Consider the following 27,487-nt stretch of genomic DNA (forward strand, 5'->3'; position numbering starts at 1 on the left):
TATTCCAACCCATGCATGCACAGCAACAGTCCAGCTAGCATACTCCTTCACAGAAAACCAGCGTTTCACATTATTGATGTCAGCTCGATCAGAAAACCGTTCCACATTGAGCAGCACATCACACATAGTATTTCGTAAAGGCATATATGGCCAGAGCTCAGCCGAGCTTCTTCTCTGATTGCAACTAGCCGAGGTGTTGCTCTTCCTCCAGTACCAGGCGCTCGAGTGAAAGGAATCGGTGCTCGTAATTTAGGAGAGAGATGATGAATTAAGCAATTTAAAATCTTAATCTAAAGATCAAACTAAATTGCACAAAACATAATCTATAACATGCTATCTAAATGCGCAACTACAGTTTATCTATGGTGAAACTCTCATCCCAAAATAAATTTTTACATCCTATAGCCAATTCTAGCAAGATACTATGTACTAAGAAAGTAAAGGCACACAAGTTGCAAGTATAAAATGCGGAAACGTAAAAGAGGGGATGAAAAGAAGCAAACTCTCGATGCAAGAATTTATCCTATGGTATCGTTAATCACTAAGACATTCTTAGTCCACGTTGTTGAAGCACTTGCAAAAAGTATTGCTTCCCGGTCACCAAGTCTCTTTCGGAACTTCTCTTAACTTGCCACTAAGGCTTATGCCAAATCTCCCAATCATCTTGACGCCGCCTTCACTGCGGAGCTTCCCACGAAGGAGTGATCTACTTGTCTCCCGCATAAAATCATCGTCACCATTCCACACCAAGTCAAAGGATGGAAGACTTGCTAACAAGTTATGAAAACTCTAAGAGATCGGCATACCAAAATTACAGCTTAGGTTCTCTAAGAAATAAGTTAAGGAATCCAATAGCCTGAGTGGACCAGCGGCGGCTTAGAGGGATTCTCCGGGGTTGTGCTCGGAAATTTTTTATGGTAACAGACTAACAGTGTCGAGTTGGATCGTGGTCATACTTGCGCAGCGGATGAATCAGATGAAAGAGCACCACCTTCTTCGGTAGCCGGACGACGGAAAAATAATGTATGCCCGTGGAATCGAATCCGCAATCAGTCACATCATCAATCAAGACTTTACTTCATTATTTCTTTAACAGATAACCCATCAAGCGTAGCAGACCTGCCCTTCCCCAACAGCAACGACGGACTTGGTCAAATTTGTTGGTCCAAGCTGAGCCCAGTACAACTACAAAAATCGATGTAGTCAAATTTCCTGATCCACGCTGAGCCCAGTCCATCTACAAAATCAATGTTGTCCAGGTCCAGAGATAGATCGTCTTAAGATTTGGTGAAAAATGCCCAGTAAGGCCCTCTTCAGGTATACAGGCCAAAACACCTTGGATAATTGGACTAGTAGTTGGTTTTGTTAAAAAAAAAATTCAACCTACTTCTTAGGTCCTGAAATATAAGATATTTTAATTTATACTAAATTAAATTATTCTAAGTTTATTTAAATTTATAGAAAAGAGTAACAATATATTAAATATCAAATAAAAATAATTAGATCTATTATAAAATATATTTTATAATATTTTATGTTAGATGTTAATATTCTTCTCTACAAATTTGGTCAAACTTAGACCATTTTAACTCTAAGTTAAAAAATAAATTAAAATATCATATTTCAGGACGGAGGGAGTAGGTAATTAGAGAAATGTGACCTTGACCCCGCTTCATCACTCTAAGGAATAGCCTAATAGAACTTCACCCAAGCTTTATGCTACCGTTCTGATAAAGGCAAGCAGATAGCATACATCCAGAGCATACAATACATGCCAATAAGGGGTGGGCATAAAATTCAAAATCCGAACCCGAAAAATCTAATCCCGAACCCGAAATATCCAAAATTTATAGAACCCGAAACTATCTCGGGTTCCAAATCTCAAAACCTAAAACTTTTCAGGGAATTCGGGTATTAAATTCTGGTACCCGAATCACCCATAAAAACCCAAATTAAGCCAAGCCTAGCTTCAATTACCCAGGTGTTGGCGCTTAACTGGCAAATTCATACCGTCAACTCCTGCATAAATACATGGAAAATAAGTATCGTGGTAGGGTTATTACTAATAAATTCCATAAGTGTTGGTAATATTTGTATGCAAGTCAATTAGAGGAGAAAACACACCTCAAGAGCAAGGAAACACGCTCTCAATCCAAGGCAACACCCTTCTGACCAATCAGGCGCAAGCATTCAACATCACATGGATTGAAGAGCCCACGACCGAGGCAAACCAACTTAACTTTAGCCAAATCACCGACCATGGACCAAAGAGCCCACTAGTCAACCAACCTGCCAAGGGAGAGAGGGTGCACTAGTCAGCCACCCTGCTAAGGGAGAGGTCGGTTGGAGTCTTGGCCAGGTCGGCCAAACCAGTGGTTCAGCCAAACTAGGTTGAGCTCCACCAACTTATCTTTGCAACGTGTAGCTTCCTCATTGATTCTCAATGGCGTTGAATTCCGGCCATGAACACCATCACACCTACAAATATGAGGGGAGGGGCTCCTAAACAAGACACACTTCACCATTCTTTTCTTGTGCTTATGCTCTTACATTTGAGCTCAAGGCTCCTTAGAGGCTTAGTGCTGCCTTGGTAGTGCTTAGGAAATATTGAGAGAGTGAGGGTAACTGGGTGGAGTGCCGGGGTGTCGGCACTCTCCTCCCAACTTGTACCTCTACAGATGCTGGCGGAGCTAAGTAAGTTTGTATTTGTAATTCTTTCTTATATTGTTATACTTGGTTCTCTTTATATATGCATAAGTAGTCTATAACCCTTGCTTGCATAGTATAGTCTTGTATGCTTTTCATGTATGGCAATAAATCTTGATACAGTATACACTAGTAGTGCTTGTATCTGAGTGAGATCAGTTCTCCTGCTCTCGGGTTCGTCGCTCCTTACTTATACGAAGTGCTGTAGTTTGCTACAGGACAAAATACTACAGTAGTAATCAATAGTGTAGACATGGTGTATAGGCTAAGGGTTATCTTTCGTTTGCCTTATATACCACGGATTGTTAGAGGTAAGCCGTAGGTGGTGATAGACCTATTGGTCCATTGTAATCCTCCATATTTGGATATAGCGTAGAGCTGTTGTCCGGAGTCGCCTGACAGATCAGGAGTAAACCGGTGGCCCGAAGCGAGTATTTTGTCCGAGAGATTGATCTTTAACTCACCAATAGTGCTACCTTAGGAATCATTTCTACCCTCACTATCTATCTTGATGTGTTCTTGGACTGACTGGAATAGAAGTTAGGGCACACGCGTTCTTTTAGATTCGATAACCCTTGCATTATACTCTAAGATGAAAGCTTATTCGCGCATAGTTAAAATACCGACAGGTTCTTGCAATTCAGCCCAACACACCATCTCCTTATAGGCCAAGCCCACCACCGTAGCTATGTATGCAGCCCATTACCTCTCCCAGCATCTCTCTCCTCTATCTTAATTCTCACGTACCTTTCTCCTCTAGATCCCGATGGCCAGACTGTCTCGATCTCTCCCCCCCCCCCCCCCCTCCGATCTGCCTCCCTTCTCTCTCGCCTTGACGCGTCCAGAGCTAGCGAACGCAAGCGCCATGCGGTGTGGTCTACAGGATGGAGGTGAGGTGGCCGCGCCCGCGCCCGCGGGCTTGCTGTTGCTGATGTGCGCGAGGTCGATGCGGCGCAGCTCCGGCTCCGGCGAGGCGAGCGACGTGCGGCCTGGGGTGACGCGGCCATTGGGACCGGGGACCACTACACTGCTGCTGCAACGGAGCGCCAGCGGTTCGGCATCTAGCGACAACAACAGGTAGGCGACGAGTTGGGAAAGAGAAGGTACTGCTGGAGGAGGGAGGGATTTATCGGGTAATTCGGGATTACCCGATCCGACCCGAATTTTTTGGGTACCCGAAATGTCGGGTTTCTATTTTTTCGGATAATTTTCGGGTACCAGTTTTAAAAACACGCATTTCTAAAATTCCGAATTACCCGATCCGAAATTTTCAGATTACCAGAATGCCCACGCCTGTTGCCAAATAGTCGTCTCGTATCCCTACACGTACGTTGCGCCTTGTGATCACGTCTAGGCCGGTACATGCTCCGCTGAACGCCCAGATCGGTTGCCGTTGCTCCCGTAGCCGACGCTGAGCATTTCGCAGCTCCGCCCCTGTGCCACCTTTCGCCGTGGAAATACGGTAAGAGCATACCTAAAATAAAATCCTAAAAACGCTTTTTAGCATTAAAAGAGAAAATTCTTGCTTCAACAGTAGCCCAAACCAGTTCCTAATTTCTTCGCGTGCGAAAAAACGCTGGCCTCGGGATTTGCGCGACTGTTCCGCGCTCCCAATCCTGACTCTCTTTCACCTCTTCCCGCGTCGAGTCGTACTGTCGCTCCGGGGCGCTGGCCCCTCTGCCCTTCTCTCGCAGACAGCGACGGCCGACGGCGCGCCGCAGGGCGCTCCGCCCTCCTGCCGCGAGCAGCCACGGCTCGCGCCGTGAGGCATATGACCGTTCGCTCCCTACAGTTCGCTCCCCCCGCCGCTTTCATCGCAGAGCCCGTCCATAGGAGATGCTGGCGCAAGGCTCAAGGGATGAGGAGAGTGCATGGCCTCAAAAGGAGACCTGTGCGGCTGTGCCTCCATCTCCCGTTCATCGAGTTCATTAGGTTCGTTATTCTTCTGTCCTGATTCCACATATATTGATGACGTGGCACCATTTAATTCCTTTTGGGAAAATATTTTTTGGGAACAGTTGGTGGAGATCTTATTTTTTACTTCCAATAGTTTGTGGCACGTTAACTTTGTTTTGCCATGCTTTTCGCTGCGCCTGCGCATGAATCCAGAGGAATCCAGAGTACGTGTCTCGCACCATGGGAGGCATCATGCATTCCATCCACCAATGGCGTGATGTTGCGTATCGCACACACAAAGAGGTCTCTCTACCTTAATTTGATAGTAGTACTATGAATTTTTCGGACGTGAAGATATATCCCAGCAAAAGTCCAAAAATTTTCCACATCATCCACAATATAAACGCGCGTAAATAGTTGAAATATGTATAACAAGCACCGGTAAATAGTTGAAATATGTGTAACAAAACCATCAGAATATGATACAGCAAACAGCATCGCTGAAGCTTTGCGTGGCCACACTTTAGGGTGTGTTTGGTTCAGCTGTGGATTCCTGAAAATCTGATTTCTGAAATCAGCTATGGAAAAGCTGCTGTGTGGCGGAAAGTTGAAAGCTGTTTAGCTGAATCAACTGGCAACTGTGGATTTCTGTAAGAAATGTCGGTTATGCCTCTGAGATCGTGTAAGAACGTTTATATTCTAATTAATCACATGGACCTGTAGGTGACCGTTTTAGAGAGAAAATTTTCAAGTTTATCAATATTTAATATATATACTAATTTATTCAATTTTATAATTATCATCTTTTTGTATTTCATTCTAAAAATTATATATAACATATAAATAGACATCAATTTTTCTTTCTTCTTTCTTATATTTTTTCCTTCTCTCTTTTTCTCTTTTTTCCCTTTCCTTTTCTATTCCCTTCCCGTACTCGGAGGGCTGGGAGGGCCGGCGAACTTCTCCTGTCGGAGGCCGGCGAGCTTATCCCCCAGCATCTCTCTATCTCTCTCTCTCTGTTGGAGGAGGCAGGGGAGGCGCGCAGCGAAGGAAGGTCGGCGTGCGGCGGCGGACGTGGGCGGGGCGCTCTGTACGGCGTCCGCGACGGCCGCGAAGGCGGCGAGCTCGGCGACGAGGTGCGGGTTCGGGAGCGCGGCAAGGTAGTCGACGTCGTCGACGGCGGCGTCGGGGAGAAGGAGGAGGAGCTCCAGCAGGCGCGCGGAGAACTAGACCCGCATCGAGGTAAACGCCGCCCCCTTTTGAAATTCATCGTCACCGAGCATCCCTTTATCAAATTGGTGACCGGCGAAGCGGGTGCAGGTCGTGGGGGACCTCCGTACACCAAGCTGCCGCTGTTTGGAGCTCGGAGTCTGGTCCTCATAAGTTATACCTGAAAAACATATAATTAGCAAGGCTGAGTATATTAGTACTCAGCAAGGCTTACCCATCATCTAGGTATACTTAGCCCATAACTAGACCATGGAGGATTTGAGAGGTTCTGGTGTTCTTTTGCTGAAAAGCAACAAAGAGTATGATCTAACTTTCCTATTTTAGCTTTCAGATTCTAGTTTCATTAACCATTATAGGTAAGCACCTATACTAGACAAGCAAGATAGAGATTAGCATTCATCAAGATTATTCCAACAATAGTTTTCGTTCTTACTCTATGTGGCAGAAGAAATAAGCAGTCTCAATCTCCGCGAGAAACGGACGATTCTGAATCGAATTTCACCCTTGCAAGGTAAACTTAACTCACACGCTTGGAACATCCAAAAATCGTTCTGAAGCAACCGTTTCCCTCATATTCCGGGTTATGGATCAGGGCCACCACAAGCAACTGCAGGACCGTACGCACACCAATTATGCAAGACATACGTCTGTAGCGCGACTACATGATCGTACTCCTGTCTGCTACGCAGAACGTACTCCCACACGTCGGTGCGTGTGTACAACAGAAACTAAATAATCGAGTGGTGGAGACATGTCCATTTGCCGGGCCAATCGGGTACTAGGCTTACCGCTTTACCATATTTCGTGGCATGTGGCTAGTACTTTCAAACGCTTAGCCACCACTACCACATACTACGATCTTATCAACTTTTATCAACGCAGATGGGGTAACCTTCCGAGCTATGGTATTGCACATGACCCCATCCATGATCCTTATAGTGACTGCAGAATAATAAACATTCAACTCCTATATCGCGCGAGTGACAGGAAATCACCCGACTTCTACCGGTCCTATCTATTCGATAAGGACTCAGACACAATACATAGATTCCTAGTATCAATGCATCTAGGGTTCCATTTCAACTCATAGACTTGATGCAAGATATAATATATAAGCATAAAATTGTAGTAAATTGAAATACTGGGTTATGCACCAGGGCTTGCCTTTACTGGTGGGACTGGAGTCAGGGATGTTAGTATTATTATCTTCCGAACTTTGATTCGGGGCTTCAGATAATCCCTTGGTGATGTTCACTTGGTCTTTAGAAGCATCCTCTGCAGACTCCTAGGAGATCTCGTAGGTACCGTCTACAGAAGTAGTCATGTCTACATGCAATGCAACATTACATTCAAAGTGTGCATATAAATCTATTTTACTTCACGATAAAGTTGCAATCCAATATTCATTTAACATATTACTCATATAACAACCAAAAAGATCCGAAACTAAACTTAGATAGAGCTTTAGGTGGACAACTAATTAAAATCAGCTATTTGTTGAAGACTACAACAGAGCCGATTGGAAACAACGGAAGTTCAACCGATAGAATTGGTAAAGGAGGGAGCTATCTACACAGTTTTAGGAAATCTGCTGATTTCGGTTTGGAAGAGAAATCGGCAGGAGCGATCTCTGTATATGAGCAGAAGAGATTAGCCGATTTGAGTTCACCTGGGGTCAAACTGGCTGATATGGATAGGAACGTTAAAGGTACAATGCTTCAAGGATAGGACAAGAAAGAATCTTGCCGATTGGATTATCAGCATATTTTTGGTCTATCAGATTGGTTGGTGCATTGGCCTTGGCCTTAGCCGATTCATGTGGATTAGGTCTAGCCGATTGGATGTCTACTGGTGCTAGCCGATTGGCCAAAGCTGTATCGGCCGTGCCTAACAGAGACTCTTATTGTATCAACTTGCCGATCTGTGGTGGTGTGTTTCGGCAGGTGCAGCCGATATGCCATCTAAATCGGATGTCTAGCTGATCACTGTGCGCATCGGCATAGCCGATTTGTGTTTTTAGCAAACTAGTCAATCTGTGAACATCGGCACGCTAGCCGATCAGGGTATGTAACTATTTAATATTGGAAGTAGCCGATTGTGCAACAACTACTCGACTCGTGTAGCATGTAACTATTTGATTGCGCATTGGTAAACTAGTCGAGAGTGTGAACATCAGCCGAGCTGATATGTGCGCATGTACTAGATTTGTGAATCGGCACAAATAGCTGACCAGTGCATTTGCAAAACTAGTTGATCAATAAACATCGGTTGAACCGATTTAGATGACCTCAACGAACCCGCCGCCTCATCGAATCGTAGCCGGGAAGGATGACCTCGACGAACGCCGCCTCGGTGGTGGTCGCCGCCGACGGAGCCGCGCATTGATGGTGATCGCCACCGCTAGATCCACGCAAATGCCGCCTCGGGAGGCCAGAGAGGGCGCCGCGATGGGGAGGCCGGAGAGGAGCTGCCGGACATGGGCAGGAACTCCGGCCGCCGGAGTAGGGGGGGTGGCGGCGCCCCTACCCCAGCCGCGTTGGAGACGAGAGAGCAGGAGTCGGGGGAGTCTCGGGAGGAAGGAAAAAAGAACGAAGAACGAAGCGGTACGCTCATAACCGATGGCAGTGAGTAAATAACGGGTAGAATCGGTGGAAATCTGGGGTGCTAGCCGATTTCGGAGTGAACTAGGGGAATCGATCGATTCTCCGGAATCGCTGCGCCCGTCCAACCCCTTTGGTTGCGATAGTAGATTCTATGACGCGAATCGGTCATCCGAATTGGAACCAAAGGGACCCTTAGGATGTTGTTTTGTCCAGAAGAATCCATGCACTTAGAAATTTGTGCTATTCAAAGGAATCCATGCGCAGGCCAGCTGCTACGGTTACAAACAGTTCAGGCCATGCAGTAAAAGTTTGTGCCATACCTCAACGAAGAAGATAAGAATAACGAAGATAGAAGTGCTCTTCGCAACACTATAAAAGGAGTTGCTGCACAGAAGAAGGCATCCGAGGACAAGCCAGAAAAAAACTTAAGAGCGAAGAAACCTGCAAAGTTCCTAACCAATAAAATCCCTGTAGTATCCCTGTAAATTAGCCACAAAGTCGTTGTAACATATCCTCTCTGAAGTTTTCTTTCTTTCTTTAAAAGTTTCGGGTTTCTGAAAGGGAAAAAGCTTGTTTGTTTTAATAAGGTAGTTTTTCTTTAAATATGCTCAATCCACTGATCGGTTGTGTGATTAAAATTTTTGTGCTAAGGATCCTTTAGAAAGAAATCTCTTCGGCAGTTCTCGTTTAAAGCCGTGTCTAGCTATTGAGAGAACGTCGTAGCTGCAGAGAAGTGCTCCCTTCAAGTGGAACTGCCTGGGGAGATGATAGAAATTTAAACCGCATAATCACATTTGTAGATATCTTAGAGAAAGGAGACTGCCTTTTAAATACAAGTTCATGATAAATACGATGAGTAACGAGTAGGATATTACAACCACAGAGCACACCGGCTGTCGCGTTGGTCTCTCCAATCCAAAAAGATCCTGCAAAATATATAAAATTAATTAGCTCAAAAGCATATAAAACAAAGTCTTCAATAACCACAAAAGGTCAAAAATAATCCTACATATAAACAAATAACAAGCTATATTCTAATCCAAATATTCTAAGCATATAAGCCAAACATCAAAATCTAAATACATTAATCAGAAATCTTAGATTCCACACAATTCTTTTTATATCTATCTAGTATCAGAGCATGGGATATCTCTCCCTCCCTCCCCTCCCTCTCTCTGTGTCACGGAGTCGGGCTGTGGTACAATCTTGACTGCAATGACTTCCATGGTCGTTAGCACTTCCGGTTGGCCAGGACGACGCATGGCTTCGAGTATCGCGGCCAGTCGCTCGCTCTCGCCGTCCATCTGGATGGCTGCGTCCCGTTGGGCAGCGCGCGGATCTGACAGACTGACAACCTTCTGTTGTACGCGGTCTCCGGCTGAGGGAGTGATGATGAGAGTGACCTCGTCCGTAGACCGTCGTAGCCGGAAGCACGGCCATGAGTGCCTGATGAGAGGATGGAATGCGGCGTCCCAATCTAACTCAATTCTGACATAGTCAGCCATAAATCATAAGTGGGCATGAGTAATGCACATCTTTGCGCAAACCATGCGAGTGCATCGTATAGTAACACAGCAACTTACTCAAATCTGTATTAATGGAATCGATTCCATAGATAAACAGTTTTGCACAAACGAAGACATGTTTATTAGCTTCGGCTACAGCGGCCCACCTGAACGACCAGCACCTATATCAAGTTTCAAGCTCTCCTGCAACAGATCTTATATACATGGGCCCAAAAAATGCAGAACCTATCGCGGAAATGTCGACAAACCAAATGAGTTATTCTGACCACAAGGCTCTTCTCTAGAGAGCCTCTTCTCCACAGAGGTCTCCTAACTTCTAGATTTTAACCATCTAAGATTTAACCACGCAATATACTAAGCACTTTCTACAGGGGAAAGGGTTGGGGAATTTACTACATAGCGTGAATCTATGTTATATATAAGGGATGCCACTTCTCAAGGACCCTTTGTGCTCTTTTGCCTTTTCTCTTCTAGCTCTGACGCCTCGTTCAGCATGTCCACAGCATCGCTCTGCATGTTCAGCTTGGATAGCGCAACTGCCTGCATGTAGAATGCTGTTGGCCAATCAGGGGAGACGATCTGTGCTTGCATGGCATCACGGAGGGCAGCATCAGGTTGGTCACACATAAGGTAGCACAAGCTGCGTCTGGCAAACACAGTTGGTGACACCATTGTCCCCACATCAACAAACTGTGAAACACAGGGAAAGGATGAATCAGCTACATTGGATTGATATATCTGAGGACACTAATAAGGGCTTTCATGAACAATAAAGCACATGCCCACCTGACTGTAACAATCGATTGCTGCCTTAAAATCTTTGTCTTTAAAGGCAAAGTCGCCACGTTTCCTTGCATCCAACATATCCCTCATCTGCTGTGTCCATTCTTGAAAAGATAGCTGCAGCATGGAGAATGACAGTGGGTGTAACAGATCATACAGAGCAGGAAGACTGGAACCAGGATGCACTGATTTCTTTTACCTCATTGGACCCTTCATCATCTCTGTAATGTGTCGTGAATAGGATCTGATGGATGGCAGTTAGGTCCATCCTGGAACAGGCTTCTCCCATGGGAGAAAGAGGGCGCAGTGGAGTAGGAGGTGCCTGTGGTTCTTCCACAGGCTTTGGAATTCCAAGCATCACATAGGATGGTACCTGTTCCATATTTTGCAAAGGAACAGCAGCAATTATCAGGTGCATTAAAACTTTGTGGTAAACCGTACACTTTTGTAAGAGATATAATATACCTAACAACAATAGTAGTAAATCAAATATTTGCGCATTTTGATCTAAATATTTTGTAAATGTAGTATACGAAGGCAAGCTGGTAACATAATCTATCTGTGCAGTGGTGCAGGAAAGCATCTACCATACAGAGTCTGATAAATTGGACACATACCAAGGATTTCTCTGTTCTTATTAACTTTTACTGTCGCATCATGCCAAATATAGCTTTTACAGGGCAATAAATAAAGCAACATCACACAGTAGTTGTGGAACACAGTCATTAGCATGAGATATGTGTGATGCTAGGACATTAAATGTACTCCTTTCACAAAGACTTAATCATATATGAAATACAGAACAAATATGGTTACCTCTAATTTTTTCTGCAAAGGCTCCAGTATGGAAACCAACTTTTTAATGTCAGGACGATCTCTTGGCTCATACTGTAGACATTGAGAAGCAAGGTTCACCAGTGTAATAGCCACCTCTGCCGAGTAGTTTCCCTCCAGATGTGAATCCATTACTGCTTGGATGTTTCTGCCTCTCATGATATCAAGTGCCTGAATGCAAGGAATGCATATATACATTATTACCAGTGGCATACTTCTACTGTACGTATTTTTTAGTTTATGCTTGGATAAAGAATTATGCAGGGTTTAATTTCCACAGTGCAGAAGATGTGCCAGAGATTAAGTTTGAGAAACAATTTCACTGCAATTTGCAAGCATGGGTGTTCACTGGTATCCAACTGGCATGTGCATTTCTGTATTTGCCGAAACAGGCCTTGTATCTAAGAAAGCGTAAGACATTTCTTGCAAGAAACTTACATGTGAAGGAGGTATACGTTTTCCACTGAGAAGGTCGAGAAGTACGGTGCCAAAACTGAATATGACACTTTCTGGAGTAACCCTGCCTGAAAGAACATAAGTTGGCTAAAAAAAAGAACTTGAAAAGTTTCTTGCTGTTTTGTTTTGTCATTATTTAGCTACTTCAGTAACACAAGGAGGAAATAATAGATATGGCCCACTGACCACACCATCTCATGGCACTTGGTAATTGCCTTAGCAAGGGTGCAATATGCTCAATTTGAATAGCACTTATGAAATGAATCAGAAAACCATAAACCAAGTCACTAGTCCTTCTAAAAATTTAAATTCCAGATGTACACTATATTTTGTCTTTCAAAAGAAAAAGATAAACACAATTTTATAGAACTTAACTTTGGGAAATCTTGTCAGCATTTTCTTGAATAGGAATCTTGTCAATTTACATCAACAACAACCAAAAAAGGCTTCTCTGCTAGAATCTATCAGTTCTAGTTAGTGTTGAGCAAGCGGAGAAAAAAAATAATTCTCCTTGTAAGTGTAGCAGAAAAATTGCAGTCAGAAAAATAGTACTATAAAAAGAACTAAGTTTCAGAGAAACCACTGAAATACCTAAAAAACGTGAAAGATTTCATTACTAAACATGAAACTGAAACTTCTTTCAGGAAAAAGCATCAAGTGAAGAGATAGATACCATTTCTGAGATATTCTGGAGGTGTATATGCTAGGTTCGTGCTATAGCTTTTGCCATCCCTACTGTTTTTCATCAGACCAAAGCATGACAGACGCGGGTCACCATTCTGCAATCAGGAAGTTCATTGTAACAATTTCGTTTTATTTGAAAATAAGATAATTGGTATAACATGACATATTCAACTGCTGGAAGCAATTACCATCTTATAAAACATGCTACATGAAATTGTTAACAAAAGAACATAATGCATGCCATGTTACGAAGTCCAATATCAGTTCAGATCTGCAACTCGTATAGGTTTCTTTAAGTGTTTCTATACCCTTCTAGTCAGCACCGCAGCAGAGAAATCAGCTGGCATTTTCAACTTTTAGCCCATTCTTCCAACAACTGGAGCGAGCAAATGGCAAACTGATGTCTAGTGGCCCTCAATTTTTAAATTTTTTGGTTTAGTAAGAGGCAGAGATCCAGACTTGCAAGTCACCATCCCAGTATGTACTAATGATATTGCCATAAACAATGAATGTCATCGATAAAATTATCAAGGGCATATGCCACATGGTCAGCAACACAACACCATAATAAGGCTTTATACACCACTTGCAGTACTCTATGCCCAAACAAACTGCACAGATTGCCCGTTTACCTCGTCAAAGAGGACCCTGTATGCATTTAAGTCATGATATAAAGGCCTCTCCTTGATACTACAATATTCCAATGCTTGGGAGATGTAGTATGCAACTCTCAGACGCATAGCCCATTCTATAGTCTGGTTTTCCCCTGCACATGAGGAAAATCACCGTGACGAATAAATCAGAACAAGTCAATTGTTGTTTCCAATATCGTGTTTGTTCATAAATATTAAGTAAAGCCATCTGGTAAATGCAATCGATGTTCGTCACCTTACTAAAGATTAGGAAAACAAGCTACCAAAGTCCATTTCAACGCCTAAACTCATGAATTTCAAATTATTTTCACATTTGAACTGATGCAATAATCAGAATCAGCACAGCAGGCACAGACAACGGCAGCGAGAGTACAAACAAAGCATAACAATTCGCCTGTCTTTGGTCACGTATCTCACTTACTTTACTTACCATTCACCAGAATTGCACAACATTTGCTTAGTAACGAGTCCCAAACTTTGGGGAATGATCAAATGTTACAGGTAACGGTTTGCAGAGGACGAGAGGGGCTCACAGTGAAACAGGTGCTTTGCGAGGGTGTCGTTGGGCATGAACTCGGCGACGAGCAGGCGCTCGTCGCCATCGCAGCAGTAGCCGATCAGGTTCGCTATCCTCCGGTGCCGCAGGGCCCCCACCCCCTTCGCTTCCTCCTGCACCCAAATCAACCGCCCGTCAAAAACCCACGCATCCCGAAGCCCCCAATTCCGTAAATAAAACGGCCGCGCTCGCCCACCGCGAACTGCTTGGGGTCGGGCCACGCGAGCTTGGCGAACTTCTTCACGGCAATCGCGCGCGGCGGGGCGCCGGCGGGGCCCTTGAGCTGGCCCCTGTATACGAGGTTGGGCGCCTTCTCGCCGCTCTCGGAGACGATGTTCTCGGCCGCGAACCCGCCCGTGGCCGCGCGGAGGTCCGCCAGGGAGAACTCCGCGAACGCCGGGACATCCCCGCCCCCGCCGCCGCCGCCCGCGCGGGCCGGGTGCGCGTTCGGGGACGGGCGGCTCGTCGTCGGTGGCGGCGGAGGCGGGCGGTGCCGGGGTGGCTTCTCCGCGGCGTGGGCCCCCGCACCCGCCCCCGGCCGCAGCGAGGAGCGGCAGCAACCCATCAAGTGTGAAAGGCGTGGCGGCCTCGCGGTCCGGGCCGGTCCCCTCCCTTTCCGCGGCTGGTGTGGTGTGCGCGTGGGGTTGGTTGGCTTTGGCTGGAGTTTGTCCAACTCGCCCCCGCCTTCCCTGTCCAAAGGCCGCTGGTTCGTTCGGCCGGTCCGGGGTTTGGGGGTTTCCACGCCGTGCGCGGCTCGTGTTCGTGGACCGACCCCGTGCGTGGCACAAGCACGAAGCTTTGGATTGGTGAGATTTGTGGCCAATTGGCCGTGTGGGAAGAGGGGTGTGGAGGTTAGGTCTAGGGTTTACTAATCTTCAATCCAAATCGGTTCACACGATAGCTAAGATATAGGAGCGGCGGGGAGTCCATGCTGGAAAAGGAGACTACACATTCGTCGGGGAGGCAGACCGATCGAGAGCGAGCGTGTTACGAGAACAAAATGGACCGTGCTCGCTGTGCTCAGAACCTTCGTGTGTCGCAACTACATGTTCAAAGTCAACGCGAGAACAAAATGGACCGGGAGGCACGTCGCGATTCGACACAGCAGGCCCAAGCCCAGTTGGTGCTGGGAGACTCGCCGCACGTCGCAGTGGACAGACAGCCCTCGAGTGGCGTCCAAGCGAACACGTTTCGTAGGCGACGGCCGACGGGCCGTCTTCTTCCATGCACGGCTCTCGCCTTCTCGTTAGGTAGCTTGGAACTGAAGAACCTTCTGGGAACTTCCTTCGGTCGTCATCGTGCCCAACTGCCAGTACAACGAGCTGCTGAGCTCCGCTGCAATACGGCAGCCGACGCGCACGCGGCACGCCATTACAATGTACAGAGGGTGGTCTCTTTGCGCCCGAGATTGAACCCACGTGATCCATTCCATCCATCCGAAAAGAGGGCGTCCTCCTGCAGGCTCCAGCGCACCAGCAACCGTCGCCCCCCGTAGCCGGCGGCGACGAGATGGCCGCGCTCGCCGGGCCAGGCGGCCTCCCCGGGAGCCGGGACGACCCGCGGCAACTTTACCGTGAAAAGGATATGCCCTCGCCAACACACCCCAGATCACAGTTATGGTCGCCGTAGCTCGCACCTCGCAGTGCGACAGCGGCAGCACGGACCCCGCCGATACAATCTGCGAGTCCTGCTCGGTGACACAAAAATGGTTGAGCTCGCGAGATTTATCGGAAATACCTGTCTAGGCTTGTAGCGCTAAACTAGTGAGATTTACCTGAAATCGTGATGAAAACCTTGCTTCTGAAATTTGAGCCTTTTCTGAACTACAGAAATCCGGGACACAAAAATGGTAGAACTTACTGAAATATGAAACTTGAAGCTCAAAAATGGGTTGCGTTGAAAGTTTCTAACAAATTGAACGAAAAGGTTAATGTCGTCTTTGTCGAGTTTCAGAATGGGTTCTGAGACATAAAGTTTTAGTTTGCAACTTGTAACCAGGATACATGTAGAAGGTACGCGCGGTGCGTGGAACACATAACATAGATAACACCAATTTTATTCAAAAAGCATCATGGAAATAAAACCGTAGAGGCACGCGATGGAGGAGCAGATCACCGACCATGATTACCGGCCGCCTAGGAGGGAACCCTCCGATATTGTGTTGCAGGACGACCATGTCAAGGTCGGCAACGACCTAAAAGTCGAAGGACGGCTCCATCAGTTCTGGTGACCACCCGTGGAGGAGAGGTGAGGCTGGCGGAAGGCCAGCAGACGCTTGGGAAACGTGTACGTGAAGAGGAGCAGCACCCGAAAATGTGTGGGACAGTAGAGAAGAGAAACGCTAGGCACTATTTTTATCATTATTCATTAACTAAAATAATAGTTTTCCTAGGGAAGTCGCCGGCAGCAGAAGACGGCCAAAGAGCCGGCGTCCGAGAAGACGAGCACGGCCTCCTCCTGCATCTCCGCCTCGCCGTCCAGATACTGGCAAACCTGCCGCATGCTGGGCCTCGCTCGCTTCCGGCCGCGACTAGCTGCACATGAGGCCCAACCACAGCACCGGCCTCTCGCCCCCTCCTTGTGTAGCGCCCGTCGAGCCTCTTGTCCACGGCGCCCACCAGGTCGCCCCTGGCGCCATGGTCCCAGACCCACCGCAGTAGGTTGACCCCGGTGACGGGGTCGATGGGCCGGCGGCCGCAGGCGACCTCGAGGAGCAGCGCGCCGAACGCGAACACATCGGTGGCCGTGGTGGCCCTGGCGGTCACGGTGAGCTCCGGCGCCATGTACCCCAGGCGCGCGAGGCCGAACAGCACGTTGCTGGCCTAGGAGTCCTATTAAATTTCGGCCCAATCAAAATTCAACACACAACAAGCATCTATACATACGCATCACGTGAGCATGAGCACATACAAAAGAGACAAACCTAGTCACGTCATCGGCATGCAAAGATGCTGGGAATTAAAAAATTAATAAATCTTAAATCGTATATCAAAATTAAATTTTGATTGCATCATTGTATTTCTTATGATGAGATCTTCTTTGAAGACCGCAAATGAATATATTTGGATAATTATTTTTTAAATTTTTTTATAAAGCTAAAATATGTTGACTGTTGTGAACAAATATTAAAGCAACATGAACAAATGATTCTTTTTCGTGAACAAATGATTAAACAAGACGAACAAAAGTTAGCATACTGCAAACAAAAAATTCAACATCGTGAACATTTAATTATATATAAAAAATCGCGAACTAATGAGTCAACACTGTCGAACAATCTAGTCTACAAAGGCAAATAAATAATTTAGCTTCACGAACAAACTTGTCTAAAAAATAGTTCCACATATAATAATAGGTTTCATATGGAGAACAAACACGTTCGCATCACAAATAAAATTATTCAAACGAATAAAATATATATAGTTATTAAAAATTAAAAATTAAATGGAAAGAGAAATTAAAGAAAAAAGTTAGTATTACCGAAAATAAAAAGGAAATAAAAAACTAGAAGAGAAAAGAGAAATTAAAATTAAAATAAGAAAAGTAAAAAGATTGGAAAAACAGAAAGGAAGGAAAAGGAAAGAAAAGAAAGTAAATTAAGAACTAGGAAAAGAAGAAAAGAGGAAGGAAAGGAATAGAAATAGAAAAAAAATGAGCTGAAAAAGAAAAAATGAGTAAAAAGAATAAGGAAAGAGATAGAAAACAGAAAATAAATACTATTGACTAAATCAATACATATCTCATGCATGCACGCGTCAGAAGGTGTACGTGGGCTAGCTAAAATACCATTGGGCCGCGGCCTGGTGGCGAGTCTTTCAGGCGATAGGAACAGAATATATCACGCGCGGGATATATATAGTCTCCACGCCTGTGCGCAAGCATGAAGCTGAGAGATCAGTGGCCATGGTGAGGGTGCGGCCGGTGGCCTGGGTTTTGTGGCGCTCGTCGCCGGGTCCGCCGCCTGCTGCGTCGACTACTTCTCTGATGCGCCCACGGAGAACACTGGGCCTGATATGGCCTTTTGGGCCAACTTTTCAGCGCGACCCATTTCTTCAGCAGTTTCAGCTCTTTTTTTCCCCGAAGCAATTTCAGCTTCTCTCGATCTAAAAGTGCGTGTCCTTGCGCCATACCCGTTACTGCTCGAGGTGCATCATCCACCGCATCTGCATGCGGCTCGGGAGTCGCCGTCCCCATCCATCATGGTATATCCATGGGCCATGGCCACCCCCAAAACTCCACTACCAACGTTCATCACGTGCCGAATGGCATCGGCTTTGGACGGATCCAGGTGGGCCGAGCATCAAAGTCCCCCCGAAAAAGTTGGAGAGCGACCGGCCCCGTTCCAGCCAGGCCCGTCCATTCACGCAGGGCCCAAGAGCACCACGAAAGCAGAGAGATCCATGCACAAAGCACAAGTGGTGGCGTTACCTGCTAAGCAAAAAAGTGGCGGTTCTCTCTTTCGCCACTTTTCAATTTTTAAACCTGCCTTTTTATCCACCTTTCTGTCTCCTCACACTGGCAAACTGATTCGCCAAGATCGCTCCTGACCTTCTCCACATTATTCTACTGCAGACTCGTCACTATGAAAACCAAAGCAAATCACCGGCTGCAGATGCGGATGGAATCAAACAGGAATCCTCCATTCTCCGGTCGCCGGGCGCGTCCAGAAGACCAGTGTCGCAACCAAAGCCCCCCCACTTCCCGGCAGGAGGCGAATACAATACACCAGCACGGGCGCGCACGAGCTCACGAACGGAGCGCGCCGTGCTAGCGCTAGCAGTTCCCAACCCACGGGACGCAGCCGTAACCCGTACGTCCTGGTCGCCGTCGTCGTCAACAACTCGACAGCGATGCCCCGGTAAGCTGGACGCACGCGGCGTCGGATCGGATCGCGCTCCGCCCGGCCGAGGAATCCAGCCGCGAACGAACGGCAGAATCCAGGCCCGAATCGGACAGCCAATGGTCGTCCTCGTCCAACTCTACCGTCCGTCCCAACCACCGGGTGATCATAGATCCGAGTTAGATTCAGTCAATTCAGTCCAAGACGCGCTCGCTCCGACTCGTACCATTCGCGTACGCTCGTCGTAGTTAGATTCGGATTTCCCCCGCTCGCCCGTCCGCGAGAGCATGGGAGGTCGACGGATGCGTCCAAATCCCCGCCCCCAATCATCAGGCTGCTAGCCATATCATGCGATCGGCCTTCCAATTACTATTTGCCGTCGCGCGATCGCAAGGAGCCCAATGATTCCCCGGGGCCGAGCGCGAGCGGGAGCGAGCCAACCGCACCGACGCGCGCGCGCGCGCGCGCGAGCGAGCCGCTGAACTGTACCCTACCGCTAGATAATTGGTTTGGGTGGTGGTTCGGTCAGGACGCAGGACTTGGGATGAGGGCGGAGGAGACCCTACCCCCAAAAGGTCTTTTCTTGTTGGGGTAGTGCTCAAACTGACGAGCCCGGTAACGGGTTGCTTTCGCCTTTCGAGCTTGTACGGCGATCTCCGTGGCCGCGCCAGCTGATGGTTCAGCCGATCTGGAAGTCTCAAACGAGGTGGTACAGGTCTGAATGTCTGACTGGCTGGTATCAGTACAAGTTCTAGCTCCCATGTACTCAGAAAACAACAGGAGTTCCTGCATGGACGGAAAATGTAAAGGAAATTTCCGGCAATCCGATGCTTGTACAAGACTACATGAGTGGATGTTACAGGCAGCTAGATCAGCAGCAGATGTGATCGTGCGAATGTGACGTGCGATGAGCCACACAGCCGGCAATCAGTTGGCTCAGGATCGTTCTGGCTTCTGGAACTCTGGAAGAGTGGGAGCCTGGAACTCGCTGGCATCGGCGAGGGAGTGGTGTTGCCTGGCCAGCCACTCATCGCCCCAGCGTGGCACATTAACTCCGCAGATACATGTGCATGTGACGCCGAACCGAACGAACAGACCACGGGACCCCCAAAGATTTTCCGCCGAATCAGTGCCTCCCCCACGGCAATGTTCCATGATCGGCGAGCCTCGCTTCCGATTTCTCCACGCATGCTGCGCCCGTGCGTCCGAGAAAGTGAGAGAGTTGCAGGGAGATGGCTCGCTCAGAGACAGTACTAACGGCCGTCGTCACAGTTTCTCTAGCGGTGGAATGGAACAGCAATCTTCTGTTCACAACCCGGACGTCCAGTGTCGAGTTGAAGCAATGGTGCATTGCTCAATAGACTGAAATGGCGAGACGGGGAGATGGCAAGCGCAAAAGCCGAGTGTCTTCAGCTAATTGGAACTCCTCTCGCTTTACAATCCGGAGTATTTACATCATTTACACACCACCGCAAACGAACGAACCAAAATGGAATCCTGGTCGTTGATCCCTCGAGAATTTTCACGAGGGAGAAGCTACTAGAGGGCGTCAGAACGTGGGCGTGAGCAGGTTGAGCAGGGAGACCCTGGCGCTCACGAGCGCGCGGTACAGCTCCTCGCAGCCGGCCTCGGCGGCGTCGACGCACTCCTCGAGCCCGCGCACCCTGCCCATGGCCACCTTCCGCTCCTCCTCGTCCTCGTTGCACGAGTCCTCGAACGACACGGTCCGGCGCCGCCGGAGCAGGTCGGTCACCAGCCACATCGGGCTGGCGGGCGCGCGGGCCGGGGAGTAGGGCGTCGGCGTCCTCGGGGACGGCGCGGCGCTGGAGGCGGACTCCGCGGACGCGGTCGACACCCCGGCGAAGACCGCGGACGAGGCGGCGGACACGGCGGCCGTCGCGGCCGCGAAGGCGTCGGCGAGCGTGGCCTCGTCGGCCTCGTCGTCGGGCGCCGCGCGGTGGGAGAGGTCCCGCGCGGCGGACGCCAGGCGGGACACCTCCCGCGCGGACCGCCGCTGCGCCCGCAGCGCTGCGCCCAGGCGGCTCGCGTCGCGCCGGCGCAGCGCGGCGTGCGTCTCGGCGAGGAGCTGCCTGAGCGCGACGAGCGACTCGCGGAAGCTCCCGTGGAGGTCCGCGAGGAGGAGGAGGTCGTCGAGGAGCTGCTCCGTCCAAGGGTGCCGCCGGAGCGCGTCGCGCGCCTGCGGGTGGTGGAGCAGGTCCGCGAGCCCCGCCAGGACGCGCCCGGCCCGGCCGGCGCCGTCGGCGACCCACGCGGGCCCCGTCTGCGCGGGCGCGTCCGCCCACGCCAGCAGCCCGCGCGCCGCGTCGTGCAGCGCGGCCGCCAGCGGGTGCAGGCGCACGGGGAGGCTGGTGGACCGCACCCGCGCGTACGACAGCTTCTTGGGCCGCGCGCAGTCCAGCAGGAACGACGGCGCCACCGACTTGGGCGACGCCAGCGAGGTGAGCGTCCGACGGAACCCGACGGCCATCGCGCGCGCCTCTCTGCTCTGCTCCTTCTGCGGCCTTGGCTTGCTCTTGCAATCCTGCTCCGCTCTGGTCGAGAACGAAGAAGAGGCCGGCTCCTTGGCTTTGGGTGCGGTGGCGACTTGGTGGTGTGGTGGTGAGCGGGGAAGGCGCCCGGTGTTTTATAAGGGGCGTATGGGTATCGCGCCCTGATGTGACATGGGACGATGGGTGGACCCCCTGCGCGCGGGCGCGGTAGACTGGTAGGAGAGAGCGGAGCCCGCACGGGTGGGTGTTGGCTTCGCGAGCGGGTGAGTGGAACACGTTTGACCGGGGCTTGGCTAGCCTCGGGTGGAGTTCGTTGGCTTGAGGCCGAAGAAAGATGCTTGCAAAGCCAGCTATCTTAGAGCCTAGAGCTTGGAGTCTAGCTACGGGCAAGTGCTGGAACTGGAGAAGACAGCAGTGCTAAGCAAGCTCACATTACTGTTTGTGGTCGATGAGGGCTGGTTTCCACTTTCCTGACGTGGAACATCACTTTTGTGCAGCTGGACAGTGTGATGACTTGTAAACTGAAACTACCTAGGTAAGACCACGCTGTCCGGTGGTACTGCTCCAGGATTCCACGTTGGATAAAAAAAACAGGGGGAATCGTCCGTGTGCAGAGAATAGTGTAGTCATGGATTGTTGGTCAAGTAAAGTCATATGATATTATTCTTTACAATGTCATATAATATCGTACTATCAGTCTTAAAATGCATATAGTTTCTTCCGATAAACACCCAATTTTTGCACCTCCTTTAATCTGCTTAAAGGTGTGTGTTTTTTTTTTCGTTTTATACGCATTTGACATGTAGAGGTCATGGGTGGGGTTCTAAGTCGGGTCACGAAAGCGGGGGAAGAGGGGTTCTGCTTTGTGTTAGGAAGGTATGAGGAGTTGAAGTGGTGACGCTATACTCCATTGGTCGGGACAACATCTACGATCCTAGGCACCTGTGGAGACACAACAATTGACGGATGCCAAGATACCCGGGTGCTCCGATCCATGCGTGCTCCCCGAATCATGAAGTCGTAAATATGCCAGCTCGGCATCGAACTAAACTTGTTCCCCACACGGCCACACATCATTAGTATCCCCATCCCGGCGCGGACACGTGGCTCAGGGATGAGGGACGGTGCACAGTGCCTCCGGTGCCCGGCGCCGGAGGTCACCTCCTGTCACATGGGCGCGTCCGGCCGCCGCGCCCACCCGCCGCGGCCGCTGCCCACCTTCACTGATTGGCGCCCCACCAATTCGGTCAGGCACTCCGGAGTCCGGACCAAACCGATCGATCTCCGATCGGTGACCTGCGCGTAGGCCTGCTCGCATTGAATCGCGCGGCGCGATGCTCCCCCCCTCCGGCTACGGTGGATCGCCTTTTCGGCAGGGTGGTGGGCCGCGGCTCGCTCGTCCGGTTCGGCGACGGACGGGTGCGCTGCACCCAACAAAACAAATGATTGATCCGCTCGGGCCTCGCCTCAGATCGATGGATGATGCTGGAGCCGACGGTGGGGTGGGGACGGGACCCGCGGGCACTTAACTCCGGCGGGCGAGCGACGGCGACGCGAGGGGACGCTTTGCTTAGGCTTTGATCCGTCGTTATTAGGCGCCAGGACGTCGACCCGTCACGTGTTTTTCAGTGGCGATTGATCATTAGTTCGTCGCGCATCTGATCTGAGGCAGCACACATCTGGCAGGGCCAGGGCGGAGGGCGTCGGTCGTACGGATCCATGCACGAACCAACCGCTCCGGGGCTGGGTGCACACGGCACGCGGCGCGCAGCCAGAACGCAGGAACCGGTCTCTCCTCCTGCGAGACCACGACCGGCGAGCGAGTACCCTGCGAGACCGGTTCAACCACGGTACGTAGCGCCGCCAACAGAGCGGTGGGCATCGAGACAGGGCAAACAAATCTCGCGCTGACTAGCTGGCAGCTTCGCGTCAGCGGGTACGTAACGCCTAGTGGTGATGACTTGACCGGGCGGACCCTTTTCCGATCAGCCGCGAGAGCTGTGCCTACGTCCCGTGCCGTCTCGCCGTTTGCAGTGACGCGCGAGGGCCGCTCCCGGCTTGCATTTCCTGATAAAATGATGATCGACCTAGACATGTGGCGATCAACAAAGACTTCGAGAGGTCAGAGTAGAATACAAGAAGAGTAGCCAGACACGAAAGCAACAGCTACTGACAGAGTGAGCTAGACGTCCGTCCCAGGTAGCCTCAAGTCCAAATCGGCCAATTCAAACGACAACACCGGCGTGCTGCACCGATCCATCGCCCAGTCAATTCGTTACTAATTAGTCCAGAAATTAAATCGCCAGTCTTGAAGCCGGTAAACATGCTGTGACGTCATGGATTAGTTCAGGGGCTGTTCGAAATCCCTGATACACTACAGATCAGCACGTACGTTACCAACTAGCGGCGCTCCGAGCCAGAGAGAGGTCGCTGAACTCTAAAAGCAATAGGTGCAAATTAACTAAACGTCCCAGACGGTCACACGTTCCCACATCCCCTCCAAGCTGGCAAGTCACGGGCGCTCTGAGGCGTCGACTTCTCTTTCTCCTCGTACAGAAAGATGCTAAGCACTGTTAGCGGGACGTGTCATGTTTGCAGTCAAGTCAGGGTGCCAAGTTGCCCGCCGTATTCTTAATTCCAGTACGTGCGGGAGTCGACGAGGCAGAAGGTCTGCATGCTGCGTAGCCTTTACTGGCGGACCCTGAGATCGAAAGGAGCCTGGGCTCAGTTTGAGGCAATTTTATTATCATCTCCGGTAGAAGAAGAAGGTTGCGACCACAACCGATCAAATTTGAACAGTTAACTCATCTACTGGTGGCCAAAGCACACAAGAACTTCACACATACTTTTTACCGTTGTGATTTGCTAGCACTATCTAGCTTCATCTTACAGGCATGGTAATGGGCTACGGAGCCCGGGCCAGCGCCCAGGGTGGCCGGGCCTTAGGTCCATCGGTGCATCAAGTCATTAACAGTTCGGTTTCTCACCTTACGACGCTACTACGAGTACGGCTGGACGAAATGCTAGTAGGTTGTTAGCTCGCTCGGTTTTGCACGCGGCTCAGCTCGGCTCGGTCCAATTCCTAATGAGCCGAGCAAAATTTGGTGCTCGTTAGTATAATGAGCAAGTTCGAGTCAGCTCGCGAGCTCAACGAGCTGCGCCCCACTAAAAAGCTGCCAGCCCAAACATAGCGGACCAATAAGCTCCCGGCCCATTTAACCGCTAAACCCTAGAGTCACCTACCCACTTGAGCGGTTCCATCTCGGTCATTCCAATTCTCCCCTGAGTCGCACCGCCAGCGACGGCCGACGGCTGCCCGGCTTGCCGCCCGTTGGCCCTACGGCTTTCTCGCTAATCGCTTCCTCCAGCTTCCCTGCTCCCACTCCCGTCTATCCTGCCCGGTCCCTTCCGGGCTCCCTGCTCTGAGCGGCAGGTGCGCACGAGGTGCCACTATGCATCGTAAAAGAGATAACATGTACCCATCCAACAAAACCGATACTTCTACGAAGATTACATTGGAAATTGAGCTTGCTCATGACCGAGAGCGCGGCAATTCAAATTGATTGGTTAACCTTGCAAAGGTACTTCTTTACCCACACGATACAAGGACCATGCGACTCACTCAACCGATCACGTTGAGCAAGGGGGTACTCGCATCAACCTTTCCTGACAAGTTTCAATCGTTGAACATCACGCCTAACTTGCGCGAAGAGTTACCTAGGTCCACCAGGGACACCCCTAAGCCTCTCTACAAAGCCCTAAGGCCACGCATCTAGGAACATGCATCAAAGATTAGAACTAGGAGGTAATCGGTTTATCCACCCCATGAATGGATATGTGGTAGTACGATAAGTGCTCAAAACCGAGGTCATCCACCGATAGTCCTTAACCGATTCAAGCGGACTATGCCTCTGAAACTCTTTTCTCTAGGCCCTACCTTCTGCTCGAATCATGACATAACTTCCCAACTAGACCTTTTCGAACTTCCAACATTTAAACCGAATAAGCGCGAATGTAGCTAAAAGTGGTGTAGTGAGCAAGGTGACCCTATTTCGAAGCTTCTTGCAAACTAAAAACCAACTCTAAGCATGGCTAAGCATTTGCTTAATCAATTAGTTGTTAACTACACGTGTCAAGGATATGGAAGTAAAAGCAAGTGAAGTCATAGCATAAAATTAGGATCGACGATGCAATAGATAAACATATAGCATGAACATATATACCCAAGTGATATAACTAATTCTAAACAAGTTAAGCGGGTCAAGAAATCATGCTTAGCTGCTTGCCTTGGTTATCTTGTTGCTCAACGACAAACTCAGCTCCCGGCTCGGCTTCGACGGTCTCGGCGAGCTCAACGGGTTCGTCATCCAGCGTTTCGGTCACTATAATGTATGAATGAGATGTATGTATTAGAATGATACCGATGATGTGAAAAAAAATATGGTATGTATGATATGAAATAGAAGAAAAATATCACTCCAAACAAAGAAGCAATACAAATGATAAGGACAAGGAAACTCGATCACTACACTTTAATCATAGGGACCAATAAGCGAAATATGCTCAAACAAGGTACTTAACAAGCATAAATCATCATTTAAATTATGCACATAGGGAATCTCAAAAGGAACTCATGAGAGTTGAATTTGCAACAAAATTATTTTTATAGAATTACTTATGCACTTTACAATTTTCAGCTGCCCTACACAAGTTAAATCTTAAATGGCATGCAAAACATCTCCATAAATCCATAGAAAATTACCAGGAAGTATAGACATGACAAAAAAGGTAACAGAAGTAGTTTTGACATTTTATCACTTTTCAAACAAAAGTTATAAGGTACACAAGCTTGCTGGCAGGAGATACAAAAACACGCTAAAACTCTAACAAACATCCTGGAAACAATTGCACAAGCTGCACCAACAACTAGCATTTTTAGCAGGGAGTCTAACAAAGTTTACTTTAACATTTTTAGAGCATCACACAAATAGTTAAGCATTTAAGTAAATTTGGAAAGGACAAAATTTAACTAATTGTACAGAGCTTTAACATGCTCCAACTTAATTTTCCTACATAGATCTATTACAGTGGAATCAAAAAAATCTAGTTTCACAATTTTTGGAGACCTAGAATATTTTCTATTAATTTTATAAGCTCACAGCATATTTGAAATAAATAAAAAAGCCCTAAAAGTGCTACGGGCACCCGGATCTAGCACTTCCGGGCGCCGACAAGTGGGCCCGGAAGGCCAGCGAGGCCCGGGCTGAGCCAAGGCCGGGGCGCAGGCCTTGACTCGCCACTGGTGCGGCCGCGGTGCGCCCACGACCCAGCCCGCACGCGAACGCGTGCGCGGCGCGACGTCATGGCGGCTGACTGGCGGCGACGCAGCGGGGGCGCGAACGGGGCGGGGAAGCGCACGCACGAGGAGCGGGGCGCGACGGGGAGGCTCACCCGCGGCACGGACGGGCGGCGCAAGGCGCCAGGCAGCGACGCGGCAGAGAGCGGCGGCGGCGGGTGGAGGCGAGTGTCGGGGGAGTGGCTGCGGGCGGAGAGAGAGACGGCGGAGGGTGGGGACCGAGCGAGGAGGAAGAGGTGGTGGTGCACGCGTGGGCAATCGGGCGAAGGCTCGTCGTCGGTGGCGGATTGCGGCGGCCTGCGGGTGGAGGGAAGAGGAGGCGGGGGGAGAAGAAGAGCTATGGTTTTCAGGGGAAGAAAAGGCGACGCGTTTGAATGGAAGAGGAGAGGAGAGAGCGGGCGGCCGCGGGGGAGGTCAAGGGCCGGGCAGTCCATGCTGGCCCAGCCAGCGTGCGCCGCCGCGCGGGAGCCCAACGGGCGTGGGCGGAGACGCAGGAGACGCGGAGGGAGGGACTGATGCGCGGGCCTGGGGGCGCGGGGAGAGGCTGGTGTGCGGCTGACAGGTGGGACCGGCAAGGAAAAATCACCCGAAAAAGCAAAGCTCTAAATTCCAAATTCAAGAACTACTACTTCCCGGGCTCCAAAATTTCCCAAAGTTTTATTGGAGCAAGATCACACTACCAAGAACACAATGAGACAACAAAAACTCAAAAATCTAATAAATACTGCTCACAAAAATTCGAGCAAAACCGTAGTTTTCAAATTTTCGAAGAATTTTATGGGTCGGGTTAAATATCCAAAAATTCTAAAAAATTATTGAAAATTCAAAATTTGAAATCTAGTATTTGAATAAAA

At 49.2% G+C, this 27,487-nt stretch overlaps 2 protein-coding genes and 1 pseudogene across 2 annotated transcripts; all 3 read right to left on the bottom strand.

Moving 5' to 3' along the window:
• Nucleotides 1–10,058: 10,058 nt before the first annotated feature.
• Nucleotides 10,059–14,652, bottom strand: LOC112875839 (serine/threonine-protein kinase BSK1-2-like). The gene is made up of 9 exons (XM_025939834.1): nt 14,124–14,652; nt 13,905–14,040; nt 13,351–13,484; nt 12,708–12,813; nt 12,017–12,102; nt 11,561–11,749; nt 10,944–11,117; nt 10,748–10,861; nt 10,059–10,651 (listed from the first exon to the last, which is right to left on the bottom strand). The coding sequence occupies exons 1-9, from the start codon at nt 14,490–14,492 to the stop codon at nt 10,397–10,399; spliced, it is 1,563 nt and encodes a 520-aa protein (XP_025795619.1). The 5' UTR covers nt 14,493–14,652; the 3' UTR covers nt 10,059–10,396.
• Nucleotides 14,653–16,315: 1,663 nt separating this feature from the next.
• Nucleotides 16,316–16,863, bottom strand: LOC112873182 (annotated as a pseudogene).
• Nucleotides 16,864–20,183: 3,320 nt separating this feature from the next.
• On the bottom strand, nt 20,184–21,366 carry LOC112877103. Its single transcript, XM_025941309.1, has one exon. It carries the CDS (start codon nt 21,253–21,255, stop codon nt 20,317–20,319), a length of 939 nt encoding a protein of 312 aa, XP_025797094.1. The 5' UTR covers nt 21,256–21,366; the 3' UTR covers nt 20,184–20,316.
• Between the last annotated feature and the right edge of the window lie 6,121 nt (nt 21,367–27,487).

The sequence above is a fragment of the Panicum hallii genome, chromosome 9 (assembly GCF_002211085.1).
Source record: "Panicum hallii strain FIL2 chromosome 9, PHallii_v3.1, whole genome shotgun sequence".
Lineage (NCBI taxonomy): Eukaryota > Viridiplantae > Streptophyta > Magnoliopsida > Poales > Poaceae > Panicum > Panicum hallii.

What these genes read in the sequence shown, in the direction of transcription:
- LOC112875839 (XM_025939834.1), bottom strand. Translation starts at nt 14,492, where the DNA reads ATGGGTTGCTGCCGCTCCTCGCTGCGGCCGGGGGCGGGTGCGGGGGCC. An exon ending in CCGACCCCAAGCAGTTCGCG is followed by an intron (nt 14,041 to 14,123) that starts GTGGGCGAGCGC and finishes ATTTGGGTGCAG; the next exon opens with GAGGAAGCGAAGGGGGTGGG. An exon ending in ATGATGAAGGGTCCAATGAG is followed by an intron (nt 10,862 to 10,943) that starts GTAAAAGAAATC and finishes TCCATGCTGCAG; the next exon opens with CTATCTTTTCAAGAATGGAC.
- LOC112877103 (XM_025941309.1), bottom strand. Translation starts at nt 21,255, where the DNA reads ATGGCCGTCGGGTTCCGTCGGACGCTCACCTCGCTGGCGTCGCCCAAG.